This window comes from Anastrepha obliqua, chromosome 1, assembly GCF_027943255.1.
Source record: "Anastrepha obliqua isolate idAnaObli1 chromosome 1, idAnaObli1_1.0, whole genome shotgun sequence".
NCBI lineage: Eukaryota > Metazoa > Arthropoda > Insecta > Diptera > Tephritidae > Anastrepha > Anastrepha obliqua.
Genome location: NC_072892.1, coordinates 124,769,667 through 124,796,300, shown reverse-complemented (window position 1 = coordinate 124,796,300; position 26,634 = coordinate 124,769,667). Strand labels below are relative to the sequence as shown.

Below are 26,634 nucleotides of genomic sequence, written 5' to 3'. Positions count from 1 at the left end.
AAAAAAATTAAATTAAAAATACTTCATATGTAAATAATTAACTTAAAATTAACTTGAGTAACTAGAAATGCGAGGAAAATTAGAATTCAACATAAACATGCCCCATAATATATTTTAAATTATACCTACTTTACTAGCAAAAATAATCGTGCATTTCCCAAGCAGTGTTCGGATGTTTGTCATCTTTGTTATCTTCCGTTCGGTTGAAAATCAACACATAACTCAGAACCTTCTCCCACAAAAGAAGAAAACGAATGAAGCAACTATCAAAAATTGGAAAGATTGGAAATACGAATAAGAAGAGCAAAGCGTGTCGCCGAGTACGGGAGACAAAATCCCTTCTCTCTTCCCCGACCGTCCTTCGCCACCGAACAAAATGTTTCCCTTCCAGATGTCGCCTCGTGTAAATCGGGTCATTATTGTCCAAACTTCCAAAATTTATGTATTTACGTACCTTCCAACCTCTCTCGCCTAAATATATGCAGTGAAACAAATAGTATTTTACAACTAGCACAAACATACAATTTTGAATGTGAATAAATGCAGATTTCGCAAATGCGGCCTCGTAAACACCTTTCGAAAAGCAATGCTGGAAAGTGTTAAATGCGCATTTAAACCTGGCTCTCTAAAAATTCGTCTAAAAAAATACGCACGCGTGCAGTTTTGCGAACTCGACATACAAAACTTTCGTCACACCACCTCACAAATAATAAATAGTAAAGTAGAAATAATTTAATACTTCTCTTAATTTACACTCATTTGTTTGAAGCAAAAAACGAAAAATACAAATATAGTTGTTTCTAATTTTTAGTCTGTGAGACGAATGATTAGTGATAGAGTAACACTGCTTTCACTTTAGCGATCTAGAGTTAAAGCTCAGCATAAACGGTGTATTAGCGATGAAAAAACCTCCAAGAAGCGCCGAGTTTAACAATTGGCGGATGGCTAATGTTTGTCTTGAGTGTGGGTGGTATGAAAAAGCTTCTTTGTTTAGCCTTTAATATTGCATATTAATATTGAAGATATTCAATATGTTTAGTAGAAACAAAAACAATAAATTTTTTTTGCCTATAAAGTTTCGGTGCAATTAGGTATTAGAATTGCCTCTCACCTGTCTCCTATCCTTTATCAAAAATATCAATTCATCATTTTCAACTTTATGTAGGTTAGGTTAAGAAATAAAGTCAATAAAAATCATTAATATTGGCTTTAATAAGAGTATTTTTTGTCGAGTGTTTTATAAGCTGTGGTTTTGGCTTTCGTCGTGAAATGCTTTGTAAGGTGCTGTTTGACCAAATTACGTATTGGGTTGTACTTTGTTTCGATTCGTTGAAAAGGAAAACAAGTTAGCTCTATGATTAGGGGTAGTCAGAGGCCAGAAAAAATTATGATTTTCGAGTAATTTTTTTTTTGCCAGTTAATTGCTTTATTTTACAAAAATAAAAACATAGCATAAAAACATCATGTTTTAACTTGACTTCACCAAAATTTCAAAAAAAAAAATTAATAATTGCAAAAGTTATCGCTGTTTGTGTGAAGCCCGTTTCTCCAGAAGTCTCTTGCGGTGATCATCACAAGTTCTTGGAGATTTATCTAAAATCAATCGGACAACAGAAATTAGTTTTATTAATAGATAATCTTGTGCCTGATCGGAAGCTTTTTTTTTCAAAATTAACAATATGGCGGCCTCAAGAAATATTTCTCATATTTTCAAGAAGAAAACCGACAATTAACTGTTTAAAAAAAATGAAATTTTTGAAAAAAAAATTCTTCGATCAGGCGTGAGTTTTTTATGTTTTCAAGAGCAGTATACATTTTATTGAAATCTACCAAGCGAGTTTTAAGTTACAATGATGAAAATTGTTTTGAAAAAACGCGTTTAAGGTTTTTTTTATCGAACCGGAGCGCCCGAGCGCCCTTTGTTAGTTGTTGAATTACTCGAAAAGTATTTGTCGGATTCACTTCAAATTTTCACACAATATTTTTAAGATATTACACCTTAGGAAAATGTAAAAAAAACAATTTTTTGAAAATTCTGAAAAATAGTAAAAGAGATATTGAAAAAAATAGTAAAAGAGATATTGAAAATAAATTTATTTTAGGTTTAATTTAGGAATCGAAGTTTTTCCTTCCTATCCTTTCAAGTTTTAGGAAGTGAAGAATGGTTTTTATGACGAAAGAAAGCTGAATGTGGGAAAATATCTTGGTTACTTTGTTAATATTTTGATTATCTTGTATGCCCAAATCTCGAAGACAAACGAGGAACTGAAATATCAAATTATACGAATACGCAATTTGACCAAATAATTTGATGGTATGAGGAGCCTATTTATTTATTTATTTGTTATAAGACATATTAATCTAAAAGTAGACAGTGGCAAGCAACCACTAGTGGGGACCTTAAGAAATAAGAAATAGCGCATAACTGGCCCAGTTCGTTTCACTCATGGGCATTTTTATTGATAAGAGTATATCTTATTATATGTTCATAAATGTATTAGCGAATACCAATTTTAGCTTTAAATACTGACAACTCTTAGCACCCACAATACGTCTTTTTAAAGGATTTTTTAATACTTAATTATATACCAAAATCTTAAACAATTATTAATACATTGTAAACTTAACATCTCGGAAACATTTCTATATTACTATATATATATAATATGTTAATGTGTTAGTCCATTTCCAGTGCCATGTTTGTGCTGCCAACATTTTGGGTCGGATTTCCAGTCGCATTCTTACCAGGATTTGGATAATCTTGACGATAGGAACTTCCAGTTGCGGGTGGAACAGTTGGTAAATCAACGGATTTTCTTGTACCTAAAACACGTGTCAATAGCGAATATGTAGAAAAAAATTAGTTTTTCACCATTTAATCAGACATTAAAAACTTACTGCAGCAGCCACCCATTTTCAAAAATTAAGTAAAGTAATATAGTACAGCAAGCTTCCAATCGTTAGCGGCGGTTAATGATAAACTAAAAGTTAATAACCATTTTGATAACATTGTTCCACTACATAAAGGCACAAATAAAAAGTTTAAAGCCCAACTGATAAGATTTGAAAGTTACATATGTATATTAACTTACCCTACGAAAAGTTCTGTGACTGTCAAATTTTTCGCCTTTTGCAATTTTTATTAAGAAAACAACATTTTTACTTCTTTAATAACAAGGTGCATATATGATTTCGATTTGATCGTAGGTTAGGTTAGGTTGGGTTATTTTAGGGAGGTAGTCGGTCTGTATGACCAACCCACTTAGACCTAACAGGCCCGTTGTGATACCACTATGCGACACGGAACCTCATTTATTTTTCTTCGTGGAACCTTTGTCTGGCTCTTGTGAAACGCAGGATTGCTCCCATCCGAACGCCAGACAATTCCGTACAAGAACTAAAAAAATATTTACCTACAAAACCTAGAACTGGGCAATTGCAAAGGAAGTGCTCAACTGTTTCTTCCTCTTCCTCATCTCTACAACTTCTACAACACTTATGGGAGAAAGCTCCTAGTCTCAAGCAATGCCTACCAAGTACCCAATGACCGGTTATAAAGGCGTGACTACTGTCAAACTAAATTCATACTTTTTTTAGTATTCATTGACATATCATCATGGAAAAACTTACGCCTAAACAACGTTTATAAATCGTACAATTGTATTACGAAAGTCGAGGCTCTGTGAAAAGGGTTCATCTCGCGCTCAGGCCAACTTATGTTGTGTAGCGAAGAGGCTCATTTTTGGCTTAATAGCTAAGTCATTAAACAAAATTGCCACATTTCGGCTGAAGCGCAACCTGAAGCCATTCAAGAACAGCCAGTAGATCCATTGAAAACAAGCGTTTGGTGCGGCCTATGGTTCGAGGAATCATCGGTCCATATTTCTTCAAAGACGAGACTGCCGTCAATGTACTAGTGAACGGCGAACGCTAGCGCGCCATGACAAACGACTTTTTGATGCTGGAAATTGAAGCCCGTGATCTTCACAAAATTTGGTTCCAACAAGACGGTAATTTGGCTACTTGCCATACAATGGATTTACTGCCCATGAAACAATAGATTTACTGTGTCGTCGTTTCGGTGAGCAATTTATCTCTCGTCACGGACTAGTGGATTGACCCCCAAAGATCGTGTGGTATCACACTTTTGGGCTTTTCTTTGTAGGGGTATGTAAAGTCTAAATGCTTTGTGGATAAACCAGCTTCGATTGAGGCCTTGGAAGCCAACATTACTACAGTTATTCACGAGATACTGACGGAAGTCCTGCAACGAGTCATTCCAAATTGGTGTTTACGGATGGCCGAATTACGGTCGAGTTGCGGCCAACATTTGAAAGGCATTGTCTTTAAAAAATAATTGTCATGAATGAGCAGTTGAAGAGTAGTACCTTTTCTGGCTAGTTCATCGGCTTTACAATTTCTTTCAGAGTCTCTGTGCGCCGGAACCCAAATAAGGGTGATACGACATTAATATCTTTTAGGGTTGCCGGGCATTCCAGTGCAACCTTTGATCTTAGTATAGCCGCATTCTTTGATTAAATGGCCGCTGATTTGATGGTGTATAAATAACTAAATTGTGTAATGTTATATATTAATTGGAGTTTTGCGAGAGTCTCTTTTGTTTTATACGAAAATTGCCATGAATATTTTATATGATCCCCCTATATGCGCGGCAATGAAAACCTTAAATTGCTTATCAATCTAATTAGTGTTGATAAATTATTACCTTTTGATTTCTTATCATCGATGATTTTGTGTTATATGTGCGTACACAACTCTGTTAGATAATGTTAGATCTTATTTTTTTATTTGTTTACTATAACATATAAGAGTTCCTTTGGTTTAAATTATATACTTAGATTACATACATAGATTATAATTTCGTTCACTTAACGGTATGCAACAACATAAAAATTGATACACACATTACTCTTTGTCCAAAATAGGTTGATATTGAAAATGGGCAAAATCGGTCAATAACCACGCCCAATTTCCGTATAGCGTTAAGGGGGGAAGCTGGTCTAGAATTTTGAAAAAATCGAAAAATTTTTTTTTGTCTTAAAAGGTGCTTTAGGGTCTTAGAAATAATATACCAAATGAGGGATGCCAGCAAAAATGTCTAAATGCCCAAATTTTTCATTCGACGGCAGTGCCTCGCAAGTATGCCCCGAACACTACTTACACCTTTAAACGCGTTTTTCTCGAAGTCACTTTTTTTAAACTGGCCGAAGACATAACTCGAACAAATCTTTACCGATTCTTACGAAATTTTGACAATACATTCGAAATACCTTTCTCCGGAGACGTACGTAGGATTTTTTATTTATATTACATAGTTTTTTTTTTAATCAACAATTTTATGTCGTTCTTTATAGTGAAAATTGTAACTTTTTGTTCAAACGTGCACCATTTCGCGAAAAAACAAAATATCGAAAAAATCCTACGTACGTCTCTTTCTGTTGTTATATAGAAACTAAAAAAATTTTATTTTTTGATCCAGGACAAAAATTAAGGAGTTTACGTCTTCGGCAATGGACCCACTAGAAAAAAAGGCGCCTTAGGAGAACTGCTGGACAGCGGCCATTTTGAAATTAATTCAGACGAAAAATTTTGTATTTGTACCATGAAAGCTATATTATTAAACCTATTTCACAGATTTTCGATTGATTCCTTTGTTGAGTCAAAATAAATTCATAAAATATGCCCATTTTTTGCGCTCTAGACCAGCTTCCTCCCTTAAATATTAAAAAAAAGAAAGAAACGCAAGCTTCCCATTTCAAATATAGCAAAATTAGTCACATTTGGTAAAAATGTTGAATAAAAAAATAAAAATACAACGCAAAATGGGCGGTTTAACGTCCCGTTGGGTATATCGATGACGACTTAATAAAACTTGCCCAAACTTGGTGCACGTATTGCTCCCCACCCGCAATGTTATGGATTATTGATACCTAAGAAATAAAATAATATGAAAAGTAAAAATTGCTTTCTAAATGGCCCGTTCTAAATAGCAAACTGCTATATATAAATATATAATTGGCGCTTACACCCTTTTTGGGTGTTTGGCCGAGCTCCTCCTCCGATTTGTGGCGTGCGTCTTGATGTTGTTGTACAAATGGAGGGGCTTAGAGTTTCAAGCTGACTCCGAACGGCAGACATTTTTTATGAGAAGATTTTTCATGGCAGAAATACACGCTGAGGTTTGCCATTGCCTGCCGAGGGACCACCGCTATTAAAAAAAAAAAACTTTTTACTCATTTAAGTGTTTGACGGTATTTCGAACCTACGTTCTTCGAATTCCGAATGGTAGTCACGCTCTTTTTTCAAAGCAAGCTGCAATTTTTACTATTTAAATTTTTACTTGAAAGAACTTACGAGTATGAAAAACACATGACTGTAGTTTTCACATATAAGATTTCTGCCTTTGAGTATTTTTAAACAAAAAATAATAAAACACAAGTAACAATGAGTTAAAAAGTATTTTATCAACTTTTTTCAGTAAGCTACTACAGAAAAGTTTTACTCTCCCTCTTCCTAATGTTTTCTTTTTTATTCTTTTTAATTCAAAAAGCATAACTTTGTATGCCTTCTCATTGGTAGAGAAAAATACATATTTCTCATGCGCTTGGTCGCTTGATAATTCTTGCTGGCGAACATAGTTCAAGCTGAAGTGCAGTAACAATGCAGAAGAGTTGTATTACACCTCGTTATTTTACATACATTTGTGTTTCTTAATTAATGGCACGAATCAATGCAACCCTGGTGATTGTTTTTTTGCGTCTGCTTTCTGGCTTGTCCGCTCTCTGGTTTAAAAAGAAAATCGTCTTATTAATAGATTATAATTTAGTGTTGGGTAAACTGTCGGTGAAGAATGTAATATCTTTTTATATTAAAATTAATATCATTAGGCAGTGAATTGTATATTATTATTACAATATAAATATCTTAAGAAACTTCCTCCGAACGCAGAGCAAATAGCGATTTGCAATCGGTGTTTTGTTTTGCTAATGATTTCGCGCTTCGTTTTGCTCGATATCCAATATCATTCTTGTATCTTGTATCTTGTATGAAGACAATTGGTATCATCGGTGTTTGACGTTTTCCTGTAAATGTCAACAAAGTGAAAATCAGTAATAAAAATAAAAAAGAAGTGGAAAAGGTCTTTAAAACAGAAATTAACAAATAACTTTAGGAACAGTAACACCGTTCAGCTGGTGATTTTATCACAGTGCTGACGCTTTTTGGATACAAAAATCAATTTACTTGAACTGTACGCCAGTGGATACTTAAAAGCCTTACAACCAGAACTGGAAAATCGATATAAAAGTAATTGCTACTAGCCACTGGAGTTGTGGTTAGGGATTCGTGCAGCGATGGACGACGAGTTCAAGCTCTGTTGGAAGAATTTCCAGGACAATATAGCTAGTGGATTTCAAAACTTGTATGATCGTGGAGACTTAGTTGATGTTACACTTGCCTGCGATGGAAAATTGCTGCACGCACACAAAATTGTACTTGCTATTTGCAGTCCATATTTTCAAGAAATTTTTATAACCAATCCCTGCAAGCATCCAATAAGTGAGTAGCTAGATTACTATACTAACTTTATTAGAATACATAGAGGCTTATTTTGTAAGCATAGGACAATAAATGTTCTAAATTTGCTTACCGCTAAAATTAATTTTAGTCTATGCTAAGTTTGTCCTTATACATACATTTAGATACATAGGTGCCTAGGCTTTACATGGTACAAGTATTATGCATTTCTCGCTGTAACATATTTCATATGTATTTGAATGTACATATATACATAAATTCAAATATATAGGACATACAAACAGATATATATGCCAGTTTTAGCAGAATGGTTTACGAAACAAAATTTTGAACGTATTCTAATTTATTCATCAAGTAGTAGCATTGTTCAAAAGCATATATGTATCTAATGTCCTCTAGCGACTGAAAAAAAACTTGAACTTTTTTATTGAACTACATACAATTAGTAACTTAAATGTTTATGCATGAAGTGCTTTTGCATTCTAAAACACTTTAATGTAATCTGTTTTAGTTCCGTTCCTAATGTTTGATCCAATTTTATTGAATGCATCCATATCTAATAAAAGGCGTCAATATCTCACTTCAGTCTATTTCTTAAATTATCATACATTACGTATTTTTGACAAAAAGTTATGCCTATGAAATGCTACATGAAAAGCAAGTAAACGTTAAATTTGTAGGCACACATAAATAACAGGTGTAAGCTGAACTTCACAGTTTATGGACAGAACATTAATTTTTTCCTTTGGGTTTGGGATCATATCGCCCTTCAAACCGTAATATAGAAACGTAAAAAACAATCTTTGAAAGGCGATAAAACTTTCCTTTTAATTTGGTGTTTTAAAAAGACTCTATTATTATTATTTTTCTTTATTGTCTACCGATTACTCTTACTGACTAAACCTTAGTTAACAAATTTCAGCACATTTAACGTATACCTACCTATTTCTAAGCTAAGGTTTAGATCTTTAGCACTTATTGCATATGCGAATGCATTTTGTGAGTGACTCATTAAATTCATAATTAGTTGTGTGCACCTACATCAAATGTTGTTGTTGTTGTTTTAACAGCATAGGTAGCCCTGTCTGTGTAGGCATATCATCGGTAGTCTTCGTCTAGCTCATCTAGGGGTAGGCCCAGGAAACATGCTGTTTCGACAGGGTGGGTCCAGAGGGAGACGGGGGTTAGATGAGTCGGTTTGAGGGGGCATGTGAAGAGGTGGTTAGTGTCGTGCGGGGTACCTGCCGGACATGTGTTTGGTATGTCGGGGTCAATTCTGGATATGTAGGAGTTTAACCTGCTACAGTATCCAGAACGTAGTTTTCCAGTGTTACACGAGTCTCACGGGGAAGCTGGAGCTCTTCATCTGCAATAGGTGGTGGTTGGACTCCGATTACAGCATTCACAGGACGGGAGTTCATGAAGGTGGTAACGGTCTCCCGGTGAATGTCGTTTATTGACTGTCTAAATACTGTCCGGTCCAGTAGGTTTCGGTCAGTTTTGTCCTGGATTTCGTCAGCGTAGTCTAACAGGTGTCTCCTGACGTGCCTGGGAGGCGGCTCAGGCTCAAGCAGGTGTCTGCAGGGCTGAAACCTGCGGTAACATCCCAGCAGGAACTGCTTGCTGAGCAGTTTGTTGTGCTCCGCTACTGGGAGTTTTTGTGCCTCGTTGTGTGGATGTTGGATGGGAGACATCAGGAGGCACCCGGTCGCTTTCCGAATGGCGGTATTTTGACATGTCTGTAGCTTTGTCCACTACGAATCACTAGTTCCAGGCGACCAGACAGGCGCAGCATAGTTTAGAACCGGCCGGCCAATTGCCTTAAATGTTGAAAGCAACAGTTCTTTGTCTTTGCCCCAAGTGCTGCCGGCCAGCGATTTGAGGACCTTGTTGCGATTTTGGACTTTTGTGGCAATTGCGGTTGTATGCGCAGAGAAGGAGAGCAAGCTGTCAAAGGTTACACCCAAAATTTTGGGGTTATTTACCGTCGGAATTGGTGTGTCGTCGACTTTTACCTTAAGGGACAGCTTGACCTCCTTTGTCCAGGTGGTGAAGAGGGTCGCCGTGGACTTGGTGGTGGAAAGTTGGAGATTCCTCGCAGTGAAAAAGCGAGAAAGGTCGGTGAGGTAGTAGTTCACTTTGGGACACATGCCATCGATGTCATTGCCCGACGCCGTTATCGTGCAGTCGTCAGCGTATGAGATCAGGGAAACTCCCGCTGGTGGTTGGGGAGTTTCGAGATGTAGAAGTTAAAAAGCAAGGGAGAAAGGACACCACCCTGCGGTACACCTTGCTTAATCTTCCTTTGCTTTGATATTTGATCTCGAAAAATCACTGACAAGTGCCGACCGTTCAGGTAGTTCGCGGACCACCTCTTCAGCCCTGGCGGGAGTGTCGACTGATAAATATCATCTAGTAGCGTGGAATGGCTGACTGTATCGAAAGCCTTCTTTAGGTCCAACGCTACTAGGAGAGTCCTCTCGCAGGGGCGATTTTGGTTAAGCCCGCGATTTATCTGGCGTTTATGGCAGTGAATGCAGTGGTGGTGCCGTGCATTCGTCGGAATCCGTGCTGATGTGGGGCTGGGACCAGGTGTAGAGTGGGAGTAGGAGGGCTTCAAGTGTCTTCACTACTGGGGAAAGGAGAGTTATCGGCCGATAAGACTCCCCTTGGTTGGCGGGTTTCCCAGGTTTCAGTAGTGGGACCACTCTCCCTGCTTTCCACTTGTCAGGGATGATGAGAGTGGCCAGGGACAAATTGAAGACCCTTGTGAGGAATCCTACTCCCAGGGGTCCCAGATGCATCAGCATCAGCGCGTTTAATCCGTCTGGGCCAATGGCTTTCGATGATTTCGACTTGTTGACGGCCCCATGAACCTCATCACCGGAGAAAGTAAGTGGCGCACTGTCGTTCGTCAGTTTGTGCAGCCTTCTGGTAGCACGACGTTTGGTTCTGTCGCCCGGAGGATGCAGTATGAAAAGCCGGCTAAAATAGCTCGCGCCCGACGAAGTGCAACCGTTGAAGGTGATAGCCACCTTGTCGTTGTGCTTCGTCGGGTTCGACAGGGACCTAACGGTGGACCAGAGCTTACTCACACCAGAGGTGAGGTTACAGGTCTTCAGGTGCTCAACCCATTTGGTCCGCTTATGATGTTTTACCAGTTGCCGGATCTCCAAATTGAGGTCCCTTGTGCGAGGATCCCCGGGATCGGCCTGGCGTAGGTGGTCACGCTCGTTTGCTAAACTAGCTGCTTCGGCTGGGAAATGAGGACGAATGTCCTTATAACTTCCAGCTGGAATGAAGCGAGCCGCAGCAGCTGTGAGCACCATGCGGAATGCGTGTTCGCCTACATCAAATATTTGTGAACGGATATAAATTTGAAAAATATGTTCTTCTATCTTCCAAACTCTGCAAGACGTGTAATTTACGCCTACCAATATAGTTTGGTAGACCATTTGACCACTATAAAGTTCTGATTGATATTATTCCAATTTTTTTCTGATTTCTTTCCTTTTTAATGTCTTGCGACTTATCAAAAACCAAATCGTTAATTTCGTAAGTTACATCAGGACCTGGCGAACCGGACTAGGTCAATTGAACTCGAAGCCAATCGTTTTTCAAATAAAAATGATGCTTAGGGTAAAATATAATATACATATAATAATTACTTATAAAAAACATTTTGTTCATAATCCATTCCTTAAAGTAATTTAATTTTTTGTTTTTCGTTCTGTAAAATTTTATTTTGTGCACTATATGCAATTATTGCTTACACATTTTGTAAAACTACAGTAACTATCATTTAAAAACTTATAAATAAACTTAAAAACACATACATATATATATGTATATACTATGTATACCATATAAATATATATATGTAATCATATTCATGCTTAATGAAAATTGAGTAATTATAAAGAAGGCATATGTCATAGTTTAGTTAGGCGAAAGTTGATAGTAGGTATAGATAATATGAAGAAAAGAAAGTGGTGCAGATACAGTTTTCCAAGAATGATAGATTACAAGGTTTCACCTTCCGAACGTCATCGGAGCAGAATTGTGCCCGTTCATTTCACAAGCATTTTTATGCTCTTCCAGTCAATCGTTATTCATATGACAACGTAGTAACATGAGTAATGACTGCGTTAATTTTTTCTTGATTTCACTACTCCAATCTCAGTTTTTTTTTTAAACAAACCGCGTTCGAAACGCCGTTTACGTCAGCAAATTAGGTGATTCTTTTAAAATCGCTGAGATCCAACTAACAGTCTGAATTCTTTTCTCCATAAACTTTTTCCCTTGGAGATGGTTTGTAGTCAAAGGGAAACGGCATATCAATGCTACTGAAGCATTAATGTATGCTCCTCTAAAAGTTGTTCCTATTTAGTCTATTGAAATTAGTTGTTCTTGATTGGTTGCATTTTTGAGAAATCTTTGGAAATATTTGTTGTTGTGACACATTTACATACATACGTACAGCTATGGACTGAGAAATAGCAAATTTCCCGAAAATAACATATAATGATGATTATTTTTAGTGCATTGCCTAAACCAACAGTTATTTTTGCAGAAATTTATTAATTTATTTTGGTGGTATAAAAAAACGCTATGCAAATAATAATTCAATATACAATACATACACAATTCTAACGAGTTCGAAAAATCCGAATTCATTACATTTTGAACTCAATACTGAAATAACGCATTTTAAGCGATCTGCAAGACAATTTCCAGCATCAAAAAGTCGTTTATCATGGCGCGATAGCGTTCGCCGTTCACTGGTATATTGACGGCAGTCTCGTCTTTGAAGAAATATGAACCGATGATTCCTCGAGCTCATAGGCCGCACCGAACGGTTGTTTTCAATGGATGTAGTGGCTGTTCTTGAATGGCTTCAGGTTGCTCTTCGGTCCAAATACGGCAATTTTGCTTAGTGACGTAGCTATTAAGCCAAAAATGAGCCTCTTCACTGTACACCATAAGTTGGCCTAAGCGCGCGATGAACACTTTTCACAGAGCGTCGATTTTCGTAATACAATTGTACGATTTGAAAACGTTGTTGCGGCGTAAGTTTTTCCATGATAAAATGCCAATGAATACTGAAAAAGTATGTATTTAGTTTGACAGTAGTCACGCGCGACCTGTCAAAAAACCCTATTGGAACTTCCAATCTGATCACAATTTACTTGCAATTATAACAAACAAAAATTTACCGAAAAAATAGCTTTAATTATCCTAACGAAGGACTGAAATAGAACTGCACGATTTCGTACCCCAACGCAATAATATGTATTTCGAGTGAATCGTAGTAAAAAGAAACATTAACAAGTTAACGGGACTTATTATCCGATTTTGGAGAAATGTGATTCACAGTATAAAAAAATAATAATAATTGGCGTGTACACTTCTGGCAGGTGTTCGGCCGAGCTCGTCCACATGTGCCAACGTTTAACCCAGTCCTCCATGCACCCCTGGTAGGCCGACGAAGGGATGGCCTTCAGCTCCTTCAGCTCCTTCGTCCCATTCTTCTTAATCTCCTCTATCGTCTGAAATCTTCTTCCACGAAGTGGTAACTTCAACTTGGGAAACAAAAAGAAGTCGCACGGAGCCATATCTGGTGAATTCGGTGCTTGCACGATGGTATTAACTTGGTAATAATCCAGCACAATTTGGGCCCGGTGCGATGGCGCGTTATCATCATACAAAATACGTATTTCCGGCCGTTTGCGACGTACAGCATCTCTCAAACGCTTCAAAACGGCTAAATAATATTCTTTATTGACTGTCTGGGCCGATGAAATGTACTCATGGTGCACTACGCCTTGGAAATCGAAGAAAACAGTCAAATTAAACATTCCAGGTACTTTTTGATCATAGGGTATAGGTATTATGTACGTAGATCATGCATAAGGTATGACTAATTTAAACAGGGTGGGTGACTTTTTAAAAAATGCTAACAGTTTTTAACTTCTGAATGCAAATTTAGGAGCTAACGCATGCGCGATGCCTTTCTTATACGTAATTATCGAAAAGTATCACTAAAAATAATACGTTGAATAAATATGACTCTAAAATAGTAAAAACTTTCTGAATAGATGTGAACATACATAAATACAGTATTTATTAAGTATAAATTGAAGTTTGGCAATGAGAATCATGAATTGGTGTGTGAATGTTTAAACGTTCACCAGTTTATCAATTTATCCGTATGTATAATATATACTGCTCTATGCTACCTGAAAAATTGATTGTGATTTTTTCTTTAATTTAATGTCTACCACCTTTTATCAGCGAGCACAACGACAAAAGTTCACATTTTACAACAGTAGCCATTCTTGCTTAGGCCATAAGTAGCTGCATATGATATAAATCAACTTGGGCAATAAATTTTTTAAAATAGTTAAACAAAACAGTATGCACTAGATAAATGTGCCAATCGTGTAGTTTTTTATCTATGTTTACTTGTATTAACTCAAAATATATTAGCCGTTTTGTTTTAAGTGAAAAACCTGTATCGATGCCATAAAAGTGTGCACGAAACGTAGTTTTCTTGATAAAACTGAAATTGTGGATAGTATGTAGCTGTAAAAAGTCATTTATACCTTTATATACCCGGTACACTTTATGGCATCAATAGATGATTTGCCACTTTGTTAAATCCAAAGATTTCTCCAATAAATCCAGTGCAATAATACCGGCTGGCATATATGATATGTATGAATATAAGTATAATTTAGACAAATGACAGAGATAGTGAATTCTATTTGGAGTTTAACTGGAAACTCGCTATTTGATAATATTTTTTCTTAAGTTATTGACAATGACATAATTTGCCGTTTCATTGTGTTTAACAGAGTTCGGATATTTACTTATTACGCCTTACATTGAATTGATTCGGAGCATTGATGCACATCAGCCAGCGGCAGCCCTTAATAATACGTTCACATATAAGCAGATGATCTACTTTTTCGTGCCTAACTCCCAATCCGTAATTAAAAAGCGAGATTTCCCATACAAAATTTCTCTCCCAAAAACTGAGATTATAAAATAATCCTAGCAGCCAATTGCCCAATTAAATTAACTATTCCTTCTCCTTGTCTTTCCTTCATATCGTTAATAATAATTAAGCAAACCAAAGATACTGAAATATTCCACCAAAATAATACGTTGAGTGGGACTGCGGTGCCTGGGCGCCGTCGTCACACTTCTCGTGGCACCGAAAGTATCAAAATTAAATTATAAATGCAACCTGAATGAATGTAGTGAAATATACTTTAAATGGGCTTTATTGAAGCATTCTATGCTAAAGTGTGTCGGTGATCTACTTTCTTTCTTTGATTTTGATTTATGAATCTCCTTTCTCTTTCTGTAATTTATGAACAATTTTTCTTTCCCGAAGTGGAATTTCTTCATCTACTCACTGTGTCAGTCCATTTAAAAATTGCCTCCGAAATTCCGTAACTGATATTTTTGTCCGGTTACTTCTTGAAAGAGGAACAGGGAATTGATCGCTGATAATATTACATTATTGCATACTTAGAGAGCTACCGCTTTCTACCGGCTGAGGGAAAAGGTCAGTAAGATCCGAAGATCCCTTGCCATAAAGAAAAATACTTGAATGTGTTGTTGTTGTTTTTGCTCTCATTGTTCTCCATAGATGTTTGGGAGTGCTGCTGAAGTGACAGGCCTTGACCGTCTGTCATGGAGGTTTTTGTAGTCCAGGGTACTTAATTTTTTATCATGTGGCAGTTTTTGAAGAGCATCGGTATCTATCTGATATTTTGTATGTAGAGTAATTTTCGTCACTATTCAATTAACGACCGCCGTAGCCGGGTTGGTTTGTGATTACCATTTAGGAGTGCGTAGGTTCGAATCTCCGTGCATGAAACAGCAAAATGATAGACAATTTTTTTTCTAATAGCGGTCGCCCCTCGGCAGGCAATGGCAAACCTCCGAGTGTAATTCCGCCATGAAAAGGCTCCTTCAGAAGCAAAACCATTGGTGTTAGGAATCTGCTTGAAACTGTAGGTCCCTCCATTTGTGGAACAACATTAAGAGGCACGCCACAAATAGGAGGAGGAGCTCGGCCAAACACCCAAAAAGGGTGTAAGCGACAATTATATATTTTTATTTATTTGTCGATAGATTTATAATTTTTGCAAATGGTGTCTTACGTCAATGATATTTGACACTTGTGAACTAAACAGCTGCAGTTTTCAAACAGACAAGCGATGAAGCGCGTAAAGGTCAAAATAAAGATTTCCATCACTCAAAATCATTCATTTTATTTAATAAAAAAGTTACTCAAAACCAAAATTGGGTAAATAATTTTGGGTCATCTTGTATGTATGTATTACAGTAAACTATTCACAGGTTTTTTATTTATTGTTCTTTTTTTATTTATTTATTTATTAATTTTTTTCTTATATATTAAAATAAAATAAATATTTTTTTATTACTAATTTTTTTAATAACTTTTTTATTTGATTTTAGTTTTTATTTTGTGTTATGTTAGAACCCATGTCCCCAACGGAAGTTCGTATTATCAGCCATTTTGAATTTTTACTTTGTTTGAGTTGACCTGCATTTCTACAACTGAAAATACACATTAAGATTCTACATGAAATTATAAGAAAAAAAATTCATCTAGAGCATAGCTTTAAACCCAATTTCGAGCTCACCAAATTTTTAAAGATCTATCTTTAATTAATACGAAGTTACTATGGAGATTTATTTTTACTTAACTATTATAAACGTTTTTTGTTTATACCCTTATGCTCAAAGGGAATGTATTCGCATAATAGTCATAAAAAGGCATACAAAAATTGTGATACTCTTGATTTGAGGTAGGTTGTGATTGAAATGGGCGAAATCGGTCATTAAGGGGTAACACCACTCTACACGCGTAAAATAAACACGATTTTTAAAGAATTTTTTTGTATAGAAAGAAAGGGAAAACAATCACTCTGATTTGGGAAGTTACTACTTATATACTAAAATACAAAACTACAAAGTTTTATCGAAAAATTTTACAAAATGGCGGTATTGGAGACATTTTTGTAATATGGTTTCTCTTGAAGGAGCTCCGCGGCACGCAGCACAGAGGGTGCAAATTTTAATCTGGAACAAGGAAATTTGTTTTTTCTTAATCTAGATAAGAATAGCTAGAGAAACACGTAGGGGATTTAAAAAATATTTATTTTTGTGGAATTAGCAAGCATTTGAAGGAAAAAACTCTATTTTGGACTAAAAAAACGGCACTTAAATAATTATAACAATCGTTTAAATTAATCTATCGAAAATCCCCTACGCTCTTCTCTTAAGAAAGTTATTATACAGACGTAGTGAAAAACCTGATTAAAAATATTTAAAATTGTTTGAGTTATGCTGCGTGCCAATTTCAGAAAACGTGTTTTGAGAAAAACGCGTTTAAAGTTTGGAAATTTGGAGAAGTCGTTAGGTAGCAGTCACTAACACTTGGTTAAAAGCTTAAAATATTTATGAAATAAACTTCGGTAACGTATAAAACTTTTTGTTCTGTATTTTAAAAGGTTCAAAGAATTTTTTAAGCTTATAAAAAAAATCAGTTTTTTGAAATTTCTACAGTGGTGTTACCCCTTAAGCAAAAAAGAAAAAGAAAACGTCACATTTGGTACAAATGTAAAAAAAAGAAATAGGACGAAAATAAAATTTTGAAAAAAAGACGTCTCGATAGGTTAGGTTAGGTTATGGTGGTAGTCGGTTTGTACGACCAACTCACTCAGACCTTACAGGTCTTGTACGACACGGGAACTTCATCAATTTTTCTTTTTTTTTAATCAGGGTTCCCAGACAGTCTGAACCTCCTATTGCAGCTTGTTCCAACCCAGAGCAGAATTTAGTCATTGTTCAAAAAGGCAGTCCGAGCCATAGGAACGGAATGCACTCGCTCAGTAATGGAAGACACTACCATTCACTGATAAGGTCTAATTAATGACTCGACTAAGCCCCCGCTGTGGTTTTAGCAAAACAAAAAACAAAAAAAAAAAAATTTGCTTACCAAATTCACATTTTGTTATAGAGTTATATGACACCAAATGCATTTCGTCGTCGATGAGTTTTAAAAATATATTAGTTTTAAAAATATTTTCTTCCCTATAAAATAAAAGATCTTTCAAAAGTGATGCCTATATGGTAGTAATGCATACGACAATACGATGGAACAAGGCGTTAAAATTATTGATAGAGAAGATGGACTGGCAGACCAAAAACTGAATGTTCTGTTGAGAATATTGCTGCTGTAGCGCGAAAAGTTGCTGAACAACCTTCCCCTCAAGATTGATATCTTGACGTTCTCAACAATTAGGCGCTCATGAAGCGACTGTTTAGTGTCTTTTGAAAGTCCCTTTATTAGTGTATGGGAGGACAGTAACTGGTAATGTAACGAAGCTCGATCCGAAAAGAGAATAAGTTGCTATGTAAAATAGGCGAAGGTAGTCATTAGCCCCGGTTATTCTCATTAAGGAGAGGTTTTTTAAAGTTCTTTAACAAATTTTAAAATATGCGTGACACCGATAAATTTTCAAAACTGTATGTTTCTTAAAGACCCCTTTACCAAATTTAGTATTACTAAAGTTACACTTGAAGTTGTTAGGTAAAACAATAATAAGACTGCGTCCCGAAATTTACTCAGCTAATATCAATGCTGCTATCTTCAATAAGCAAAACTATCTACTGTTTATTTACAAATCTTTATTTCCGCTTTACGCCCATTTAAAGCTAATTAAACATTTTTTACATTGAGCCGAGCGTTTAACAAACTTTGGAATGTACAAAAATGTGTTTATCGCCATGATTAAGCGAGCTGTACTCTTGCAGGTTAATTGAGAAACCGACCCTAAATTTAGGGAGGTCGAGTATATAAAGTTCGATTCCGTTCGAACTTAAACTATTTTTAACTCGTTCGAGAGTTAGTGCTGAATTGCACGAAGGTTGGGGAAATAGCGGTGTAATAATTATACGTACAACCATCTCTTAGGACTAATCACCTTCAGAGTACTAGCCCACATGTCTCTCTTGCTCAGCTACGACGTCCAGAAGTAAATAAAGTTCTTTCGAGTGGTGGTTTCAAGTGGTATTATATATCTAGTAGCTCTGAGATAAAGTTATTTTACCTACAAATGTGCGTAAATACTATTTACTAGTGTTAACTTTCAGCACCAAATGGATATCATATCGCCACGTTGCACGTTGTCTTTATCAGATCGAAAACCAATAAAAAAAATTTTATCTTTCAAGTAGTAGCAAAGGTGCTACTATTAGGAGTGCTTTGTGTTTTTGCTTCCTTCGAATTACTAATATTACTGCACTCTTATATTTCAAAGATAAAGAATATTAATATTACCCATAAATAACAAAATATTAGGAAATAAAAACAGCAATAGAACGGGAGCACTTCATAAATCGCCACAAATATTATAAAGAAAAAAAAACTGTTTTATCTTTTTATCGCGTTTAACAATCATTTTATTGCTCCACTTGCTGATACTCACATGTATTGGCTTGCCATTTGTTCGGCTGGTTTGTTGCTAAACTACCCTTAATAGTAGGCCGGTTTGTACATGTGTTTACAATTCATCTTCATGCGATATGCGTTTGAAAACCGTATGCCAACCGGAGATATGTGCAGAATGTTATATACTTGTATGTATTTGTGTTGAATTTCCCTAACAATATTTTATCTGATAACTGATCATGCGAATATGAGAGCTATGGTAAAATCATAAATCTATTGCAAAGCATGTATATCATACATTTATACATATCATGCATGGGTACATAGATACACATGCGGGTACGCAACATTAATACAAAAATTCGAAAGCCCTCGTCCAATTGCTTCTTTAAAAATATATTATGGAAAGAAAGTTTTTAATATGTCAAAAATTATGTTTTACTGAAGCAATTTTTGAAACTGATGATAAGAATCGTATATTGAATTGTTGAGCTATGTTCAAACAGGGCTTTTTCTCCAAAATCTGATTAAATTGTAGGGTTGACCACAGCATGCGTTTCTGCTCGAAAAATTATTTCAGCAATGGATCAACATGCATCAATTTACATTTTATAATCTGTCTTAAATTTTGGGCTTCTGGCTCCTTTACATAAAGTCTTTAAAAAATTTTCAGAAGAAAATGTGAAAATGAGTGAAAACGGGAATCAACTCCTAAGATCCATGATTCAATAATAAAAGGTTTGCTCAGTAAGAAGCTTTCTCGTTCCCTCTTGATAAATCGGCTTCCTAAACAAAACACTGGGTGGCTAGCTTTACAAATTTTGAGTAAAAGTGGAGGAAAAGTAAAATTTGTAGGAAAAACATAGTCTGCTTACGAGGGTTTGAATTGGTAAGTCCAGGACTAGTATGACATGAAACACATTCTAACATACCGCTTAAGTCAGGGCATGATAGAGTAATTGAGGCTATTAGAGATCGATACCTTAATGGAGAATTTAAAAAGCTTTATTTCTTATGATGTGGTGATTTTGAAAGAATTCATGTTTTGCAAAGAGCTACAATAGGGAGAATAATTCGATTGTCCCGCTATCAACGGATCTTGTTTCCAATGATCCTACCTTCACAAAACAGTTAGTAAAATAATAATAATCGTAACTTGGAGGTCAAAACTTCAAACTTACGTAAGCAAAGCGTAGTAAAAAAGGCGTAAATATTGACCCCATTTTGCTTATTTAACATAATAGCTTCATATCGGTGAAACTTCGCAACTTTTCGATCGGTTTTAAATTTAAAAAATAATACACAAACTGTAATTTTGGATTGAGTGTAACAATTTTTTGTTTCAATATCAGACTTGGCAATTAACTTTGGCGGGTATGCGACATTTTTAGACCCTTAGGGTGTGTAAAAAGGAACACTGCTTCAAATTGTCTTTCATATGAGGAACTCATTTTGTAAAAACAACGGGCGCTTTCTAAATTTCAGGAAAGGATACTTACTTACTTATGTGGAGCTGCAACCGTGTCGGTTTTGGCGCGACAACTGTTTCTGCCTTGCGCGCGCTGGTGCCGGTTGGAAATCTTGTGTGCTGACATGTCCTGCAGCACTTGGTCCTACCAACAGACGCATTTGGTCGTCTTCCTTTTTCGAGTACCGTCAGTAGCAGGACGGGAATGATGACTGATTTGTAGAGTGAGCGTTGGTCCTTTGAAAGAGAGAGAAGGTAATCAAAGGGATATCAAAGAGATGGTTTGTATCGAGTTGTTGTTTGTGGGTGTTCTCCAGGATTTGGCGTATTGTAAAAAGCTGGTCTATGGTAGACTTACCTGGTGGACGTACTGATTAGGCCCAATCAGTTTGTTGACGATGGGCATCATTCTCTTACACAATACACTCGATAGGACCTTGGATCAGGACATACTATTTTTTGAATATTAATAAAAAGTTTTTGTTTTTGATAATTTTTTATTTTTTTTATTTTTATTTTTTTGTTTTTTTTTATTTTTTTTTTTATTTTTTTTTTTTATTTTTTTATAATAATTTTTTAATAATTATTGAAACAATGTATTATATGTTTTTATATACTGTACGTTTCAATATCAATTATTTCAACAAGAACACATTTTATTTTATGTTAGCCCTGTTTTCAAATTATAAACAATGGTCAATTTTAAATTGGGGACCAAGATTTTTTTAGCGGTTTGAGAATTTTTCAAATGCTTAGGAATAGTCATTTTGTTACAATTTGTCTACCAGCTGCGAAGTTTATATATGTATGTATGTATGTACTTACTTACACCAATTTAGGCACAACTAAAAGATTATGGTGGTCCCGCAATGCCCTTTATTATTTAGACAAATAGTGATACAAAGGGACATGCGTAAGAAAGAGTTGTAAACATTTAATCGCACCGTGGGCAGTGAGTTATTAACACACTTTTATTAGGTCGGGTTGTATGTATGTATGTATGTCTGTATGTATGTATGTATGTATGTATAATATGTATGTATGGAACGGAATCTTTGAGCTTAATTTTCACTGGCTTCTAAAAATCTGATCGACTTGAAATTTTGCACACCTATCAAGGACCGATGACAATGCAATAATTTGATAAAAGTTTTCCATTATCCTTATTAGGATTGCCAGGATTAATATTTTCTTTTTTTATCTGTGGGCAAAAAGTACGGTGAATTTGGTTGTAAAATGAAAAATCTTTATTTATTCTTGTAAATCAGTTTCTCAGGCTCCCTCCACGAAATAAGTTCTTCATCCCGATTACTTCTTTATCACGGCCGATAACTGCATAGCTTTAGACTCACAGTCGATAAGAAAGGAATTAAATATAACACGAATTTATCGAATCATTTATTCACTGACTGCAATGATAATAATAATTTTCATTCATAATAAAAAATAGTTTAAAAAAAAAACTAAAAAACATCCTTTTTTGCTAATCAAACTAAAAAGTAGAAAATAAAAAATAGTTTAAAAAACTAAAAAACACGCTTTTATTGCTAATCGAGCTAAAAAGTAGAAAATAAATTTTAATGACAAAGAGACCTATAATGAAGTAATAGCAAATCGAACGATCAGTCATAGTCAACTACCTCAGAACAGAATTATAACAAAAATTAAGATACTAGAGTAGTTCAAATTAGAGTTAAAAGCGTGGGATGCATTTTGCTTCACTTTCATAACCCTCTGTACATAGGTAGTTGCCAATAGATCGATTGTAATATTTACTATATCAAGCATCCCACGCTTTTAACTCTAATTTGAATTATTCTATTGTATTTGTATCTTAATTTTTGTTATAATTCTGTTCTGAGGTAGTTGACTTTGACTGATCGTTCGATTTGCTATTACTTCATTATAGGTCCCTTTGTCATTAAAATTTATTTTCTACTTTTTAGTTCGATTAGCAATAAAAGCGTGTTTTTTAGTTTTTTTAAACTATTTTGTTTTTAGGTTAGCTTAACATTTGATAATAATACAGGCATTTGGATATTTTTTTTCGGTTATAATTTTCAGAAACTCCTTTCATTTTTATTTATCAAAAATTAATTCAGTAATTTCATTGTGGTCTAAGCTTTAATTTAAATATAAAAATTTATTTATTTCTTTAAAACAAAAGTGGAAGTAAGTAATACATAAAATTAGAAAGTATGTGATTTCGTGCCACAAAAGTAATCGGAAAAACATTACAGGCATACATATAATTCATAAAATTTTTAACTAATATCTAGTAGCATATCCTTCATTTTAATTAGTTCTTTTAATCTATTCTGCATTGAGAAAACTAACCTTCGCCTTCTCACAGCTAATATCTCCGCCCATTTTTTGAGTATCGCTGCTTTAAGGCTGTCTCTTGACGTAATTTCATGTTTTCGCTCGCACGCTCAATCTTAGTTAGGGAGAAGGTGCTGAGATGATTCCACCTCATCCTCCATACAACTGACGCAGAAAGGACTCGAGCCGAGTCTCCCAGCATGTGTACCTCGCGGTCAATGCCCTGTAAGGGCACCCACGAAATTCGAGAGCTAAGATTTTGTTAACTTCAGGAGATATTTCGAGCGCCTCCGAACCACTCGTGGCCAGAAAGATCTCGCGACTTTACAAGTTTGTGTACTTGCTTAGCGTTCGCTGAATTGATGCGAAGCCCACCACTCCAGGAGCAGACCGCAGGTAGTCAACGGGATCTCAATCCTCTCATTTCGCGGGGTAACGACTACACAAGTTCCCTCTCTAACCAGCTCATCTGCCTCGAAGTTTCCTGCAATGTCGCTGTGACCAGGTAGGTACCCAGATGAGCCTTATATTAAAATATTCGTATTCAACATTCAACGCACAAACAACGAGACCAAGGCCCTAATTGCCGCTTGGCTGTCGGAGAAGATATTTACGCCCTTAACAGTAATTACAGAAGTAAGCAACCAATGCATTGCTTCCTTAATTGAGGGTACCTCCGCTTGGAAAACGCTACAGTGGTCCGGAAACCTAAATTTATGGATGATGGTGAGCTCCTCGCAGAATACTCCCTCAATAATTCTTCTGTCTAACTTCGAGCCATCCGTAAACATGTTTGCCGTTTGCCGTTACGATCAACTTTTTTGGAAATTTTTCTGCCATGAAAAAGCTTCTCATTAAACTACCATTTGTTGTTGGGAGGTGGTAACTCTATTTGCGGGAAAACATCAAAACGCACACCGCAAATTTGATGAAGGGCTCGGCCAATATATACAATCAGTAAAGTGTTGCCTCGTTAAAAATGTAAAAGAAAAAGTTTATAATACAGTAAACAATTTTTTTGCTTGTTTTTCGTAGTTTAGAAAATAGTGGCAGCTCGGTATGGAATTTATTTGTGATTTTGTTGTCTAATATTTGCCTACTCATTATATTCAAAAGTAACTCTCAAAATGAGTATCCTTCCTTAAGTTCATTCTTAAAATAACTCGACTATTTCGAAACTCGGTTAACCGACTAGTCGGATCATGATAATTAACTTTTTAATGGCTTTGCTTCGCTTAGTCGAATTTCATTAACCCAACTTTCATTGAACGTTGTGCCCTTGAAATTTTTAAAAGACAATTTTGGGCTTACAAAATTTTTGATTGAATATTGAAATAAAATAGTCACACTAATTTACAATCTGCTTTAAAAACTAACTCGTATGCTTTATGTATGTATAGGGTTTTCCAATAAGAGGAGGAATGAATGGATTGCGCTATCGAGAGATGATTAACGATTTTTTATGTCTGGAATTGAATGGTATTGATCTGGACAACGTTTATTTTCAACACGACAGCGCTACGTGCCACGCAAGCAACGAAACCATTGATCTTTTACGGAAAAAGTTTCCGGACCGTGTTATGTCTCTCGAATATGTGATCACAATAGGCCACCGAGATCTTGTCATTTAACACCTTGTGACGTTTTTCTTTGGAGCTACGTGAAAGAGAAGCTCAACGCCAACAGCCCAGGGTCGATTCAAGATCTCAAAGATGGAATTCGTGAGGCTATCGAGGACATAGGGCAGTCACTTTGCAATTCGGTATGGGAAATTTCATGAAAAGATATTGTCCTGTAAGCGTGGTCGTGGTGGTCATTTGCCTGATGCTATTTTCCACTATTAACGGCATACCTTCCTCATTATAATGAAATACCTAAACATCCGATCATTTATATTAAAAAGTAGCATTTTTCTTTGAATATCAAAATAACACCTCTTATTGGAAACCCCTATATATGTATATGTACATATTAAGCTAATTACTCTCTGGTAAAGTAGAATACCATTCATTGATTTATTTTTATCTATTGCATTGCTTTTCTTACTTAGTACATTGTTTTACCAATTAATGGGTACTCGGAGTTTCCAGCAAAGCAAAAAATAGTAAATATCTTAACACTTTATCGACCGGTTGTGGTTGAGGCTGCCACTCAGTAAGTACCGGCTAAATTTTCACTATGCATTGTGTTGTGCTTATTCCTTTTGTTTTAAAGTAATGGAATTTTATTGATATTTATACTTTATTTTGTATTTGTTTTATACAATTTATTGCCTGTTTCACTTACATTCATGAAATAAATTCAAGGTAACAGTAATTTAATTTTTTAATATCTATTTAATGAGGATGATCTGATTTTGGTGCTCTTTTTGTAGGCTCTGAAGTATTTTGGTGGTTATTTGAGCGTCTAAGCAAAACTCTTCATCTGCACTTTCTTTATCCATTAGAAACGGTAAAAAACTATTTTAATTGATAAAAAATTGGAGAGGAAAGCTGCAAATAATTAACGACGTTGGCGCTGCGTAGTTATAAAAAGGGCAACCCATTGACAAAAACCGTCGATAACCAAAAGCCGATTAATAGGCTACCGGTCAATAAGCGCTGGCAATCGAAAAGCCTATAAATAGGCTACCGGTCGATAAAGTGTTAAGCGCCAATCAAACAAGAAAAAGAATTCCATCACACACGTTCATACATCTACATAAATACATATGTATGTGTGTATGTACCATACATATGTGATGCAATCATAATAAGAGTTCGTAAGAATCTTCTAACCGAAAATCAACGGTTAACAAACAGTATAGTTGAAAATGGATGGTTGGGCGAATGGTCGACAGCGTTTGACTACACGAGTACACAAAATCTGTGGTGGAATGCATTATTTTGCTCTTTTTTGAACAATAAATTTTATGAGTACAAATTTTATTGCTTAAATTTTTTAACTTTTCCCCCGATGCTTTTTAATAAAAAGCACATTTTTGTCAGATTTAGTTTGTACCGGGTGTTTTTTTTAGCTGCATGATAACTATCGATATCGATTACTATGGTTTGACAGCTGAGAATGGCAAACTGTGTTGACATTTCTGTTCAGTAAGGTTTGGCAAGTCATCATAGACAGTCATTGTGGACATTTACTTTGAAAAAAAATAAAAATTGAAAAACTGAAAAAAAAAAATATTCGCGAACTTCATAGAGCACTGGCTGTATCATCTCGTTCTCAAGCTCTTAAAAAACCGAATAACTCGGTTAATCTATTAAGTAATTGTTATGTGCTTAATTACCTACAGTGCTTTTATCTATCCACTTTTCAAAAGAAAGTAGTATTTCATTGATAATGACCATACATCTATTTCGAATCATTTTGTACACACAAGTCTGTATCAGTTCTAAACTGATTTTTAGCAAGAAAGTACTACTTCTATAAGATTACTTTTTTGCAACTGTGCGGTAAGATATATTTTAAGTAAGTACGTATGTACATATGTAAGCGTGCGTATACGTATAAAAGATAACAGATTGGGTGCTTATTTTCCTACAGCGTTGTACAGCTCGAATTTATCTCTTGAATATGTCGTAAAGATAACCAATACAACAAACTGTACATATACACTTTCTAATGCCATGTGCTTTCTGTGCCTTCTTCTGATTCGATAAATATTTATCATAATCACGAAAAAAAACCAAAATGAAATCTTATTGGCGGTCATGGCAAAAATGCTTAAATTTCAGCTTAAATAATGCAACGCCCTCTTTCGAAGTAATGTTTTGTAAACGTCTGATAATAATTT

General features: G+C 35.5%; 1 protein-coding gene and 1 long non-coding RNA gene across 2 annotated transcripts in view; one reads left to right on the top strand and one right to left on the bottom strand.

Annotated features, from left to right (window-relative positions):
* Positions 1–2,422: 2,422 nt before the first annotated feature.
* Positions 2,423–2,970, bottom strand: LOC129236426 (uncharacterized). Its single transcript, XR_008581667.1, has 2 exons — positions 2,899–2,970; positions 2,423–2,823 (listed from the first exon to the last, which is right to left on the bottom strand). It is a non-coding gene; the product is annotated as an uncharacterized LOC129236426 (long non-coding RNA).
* A 3,894-nt stretch (positions 2,971–6,864) lies between these two features.
* Positions 6,865–26,634, top strand: part of LOC129235988 (broad-complex core protein isoforms 1/2/3/4/5) — a 39,783-nt gene continuing 20,013 nt past the window's right edge. Inside the window, exon 1 of the mRNA XM_054870108.1 lies at positions 6,865–7,578. Coding sequence (XP_054726083.1) covers positions 7,374–7,578 — 205 coding nt within the window. The 5' untranslated portion in view covers positions 6,865–7,373. The remainder of the gene's footprint in view (positions 7,579–26,634) is intronic.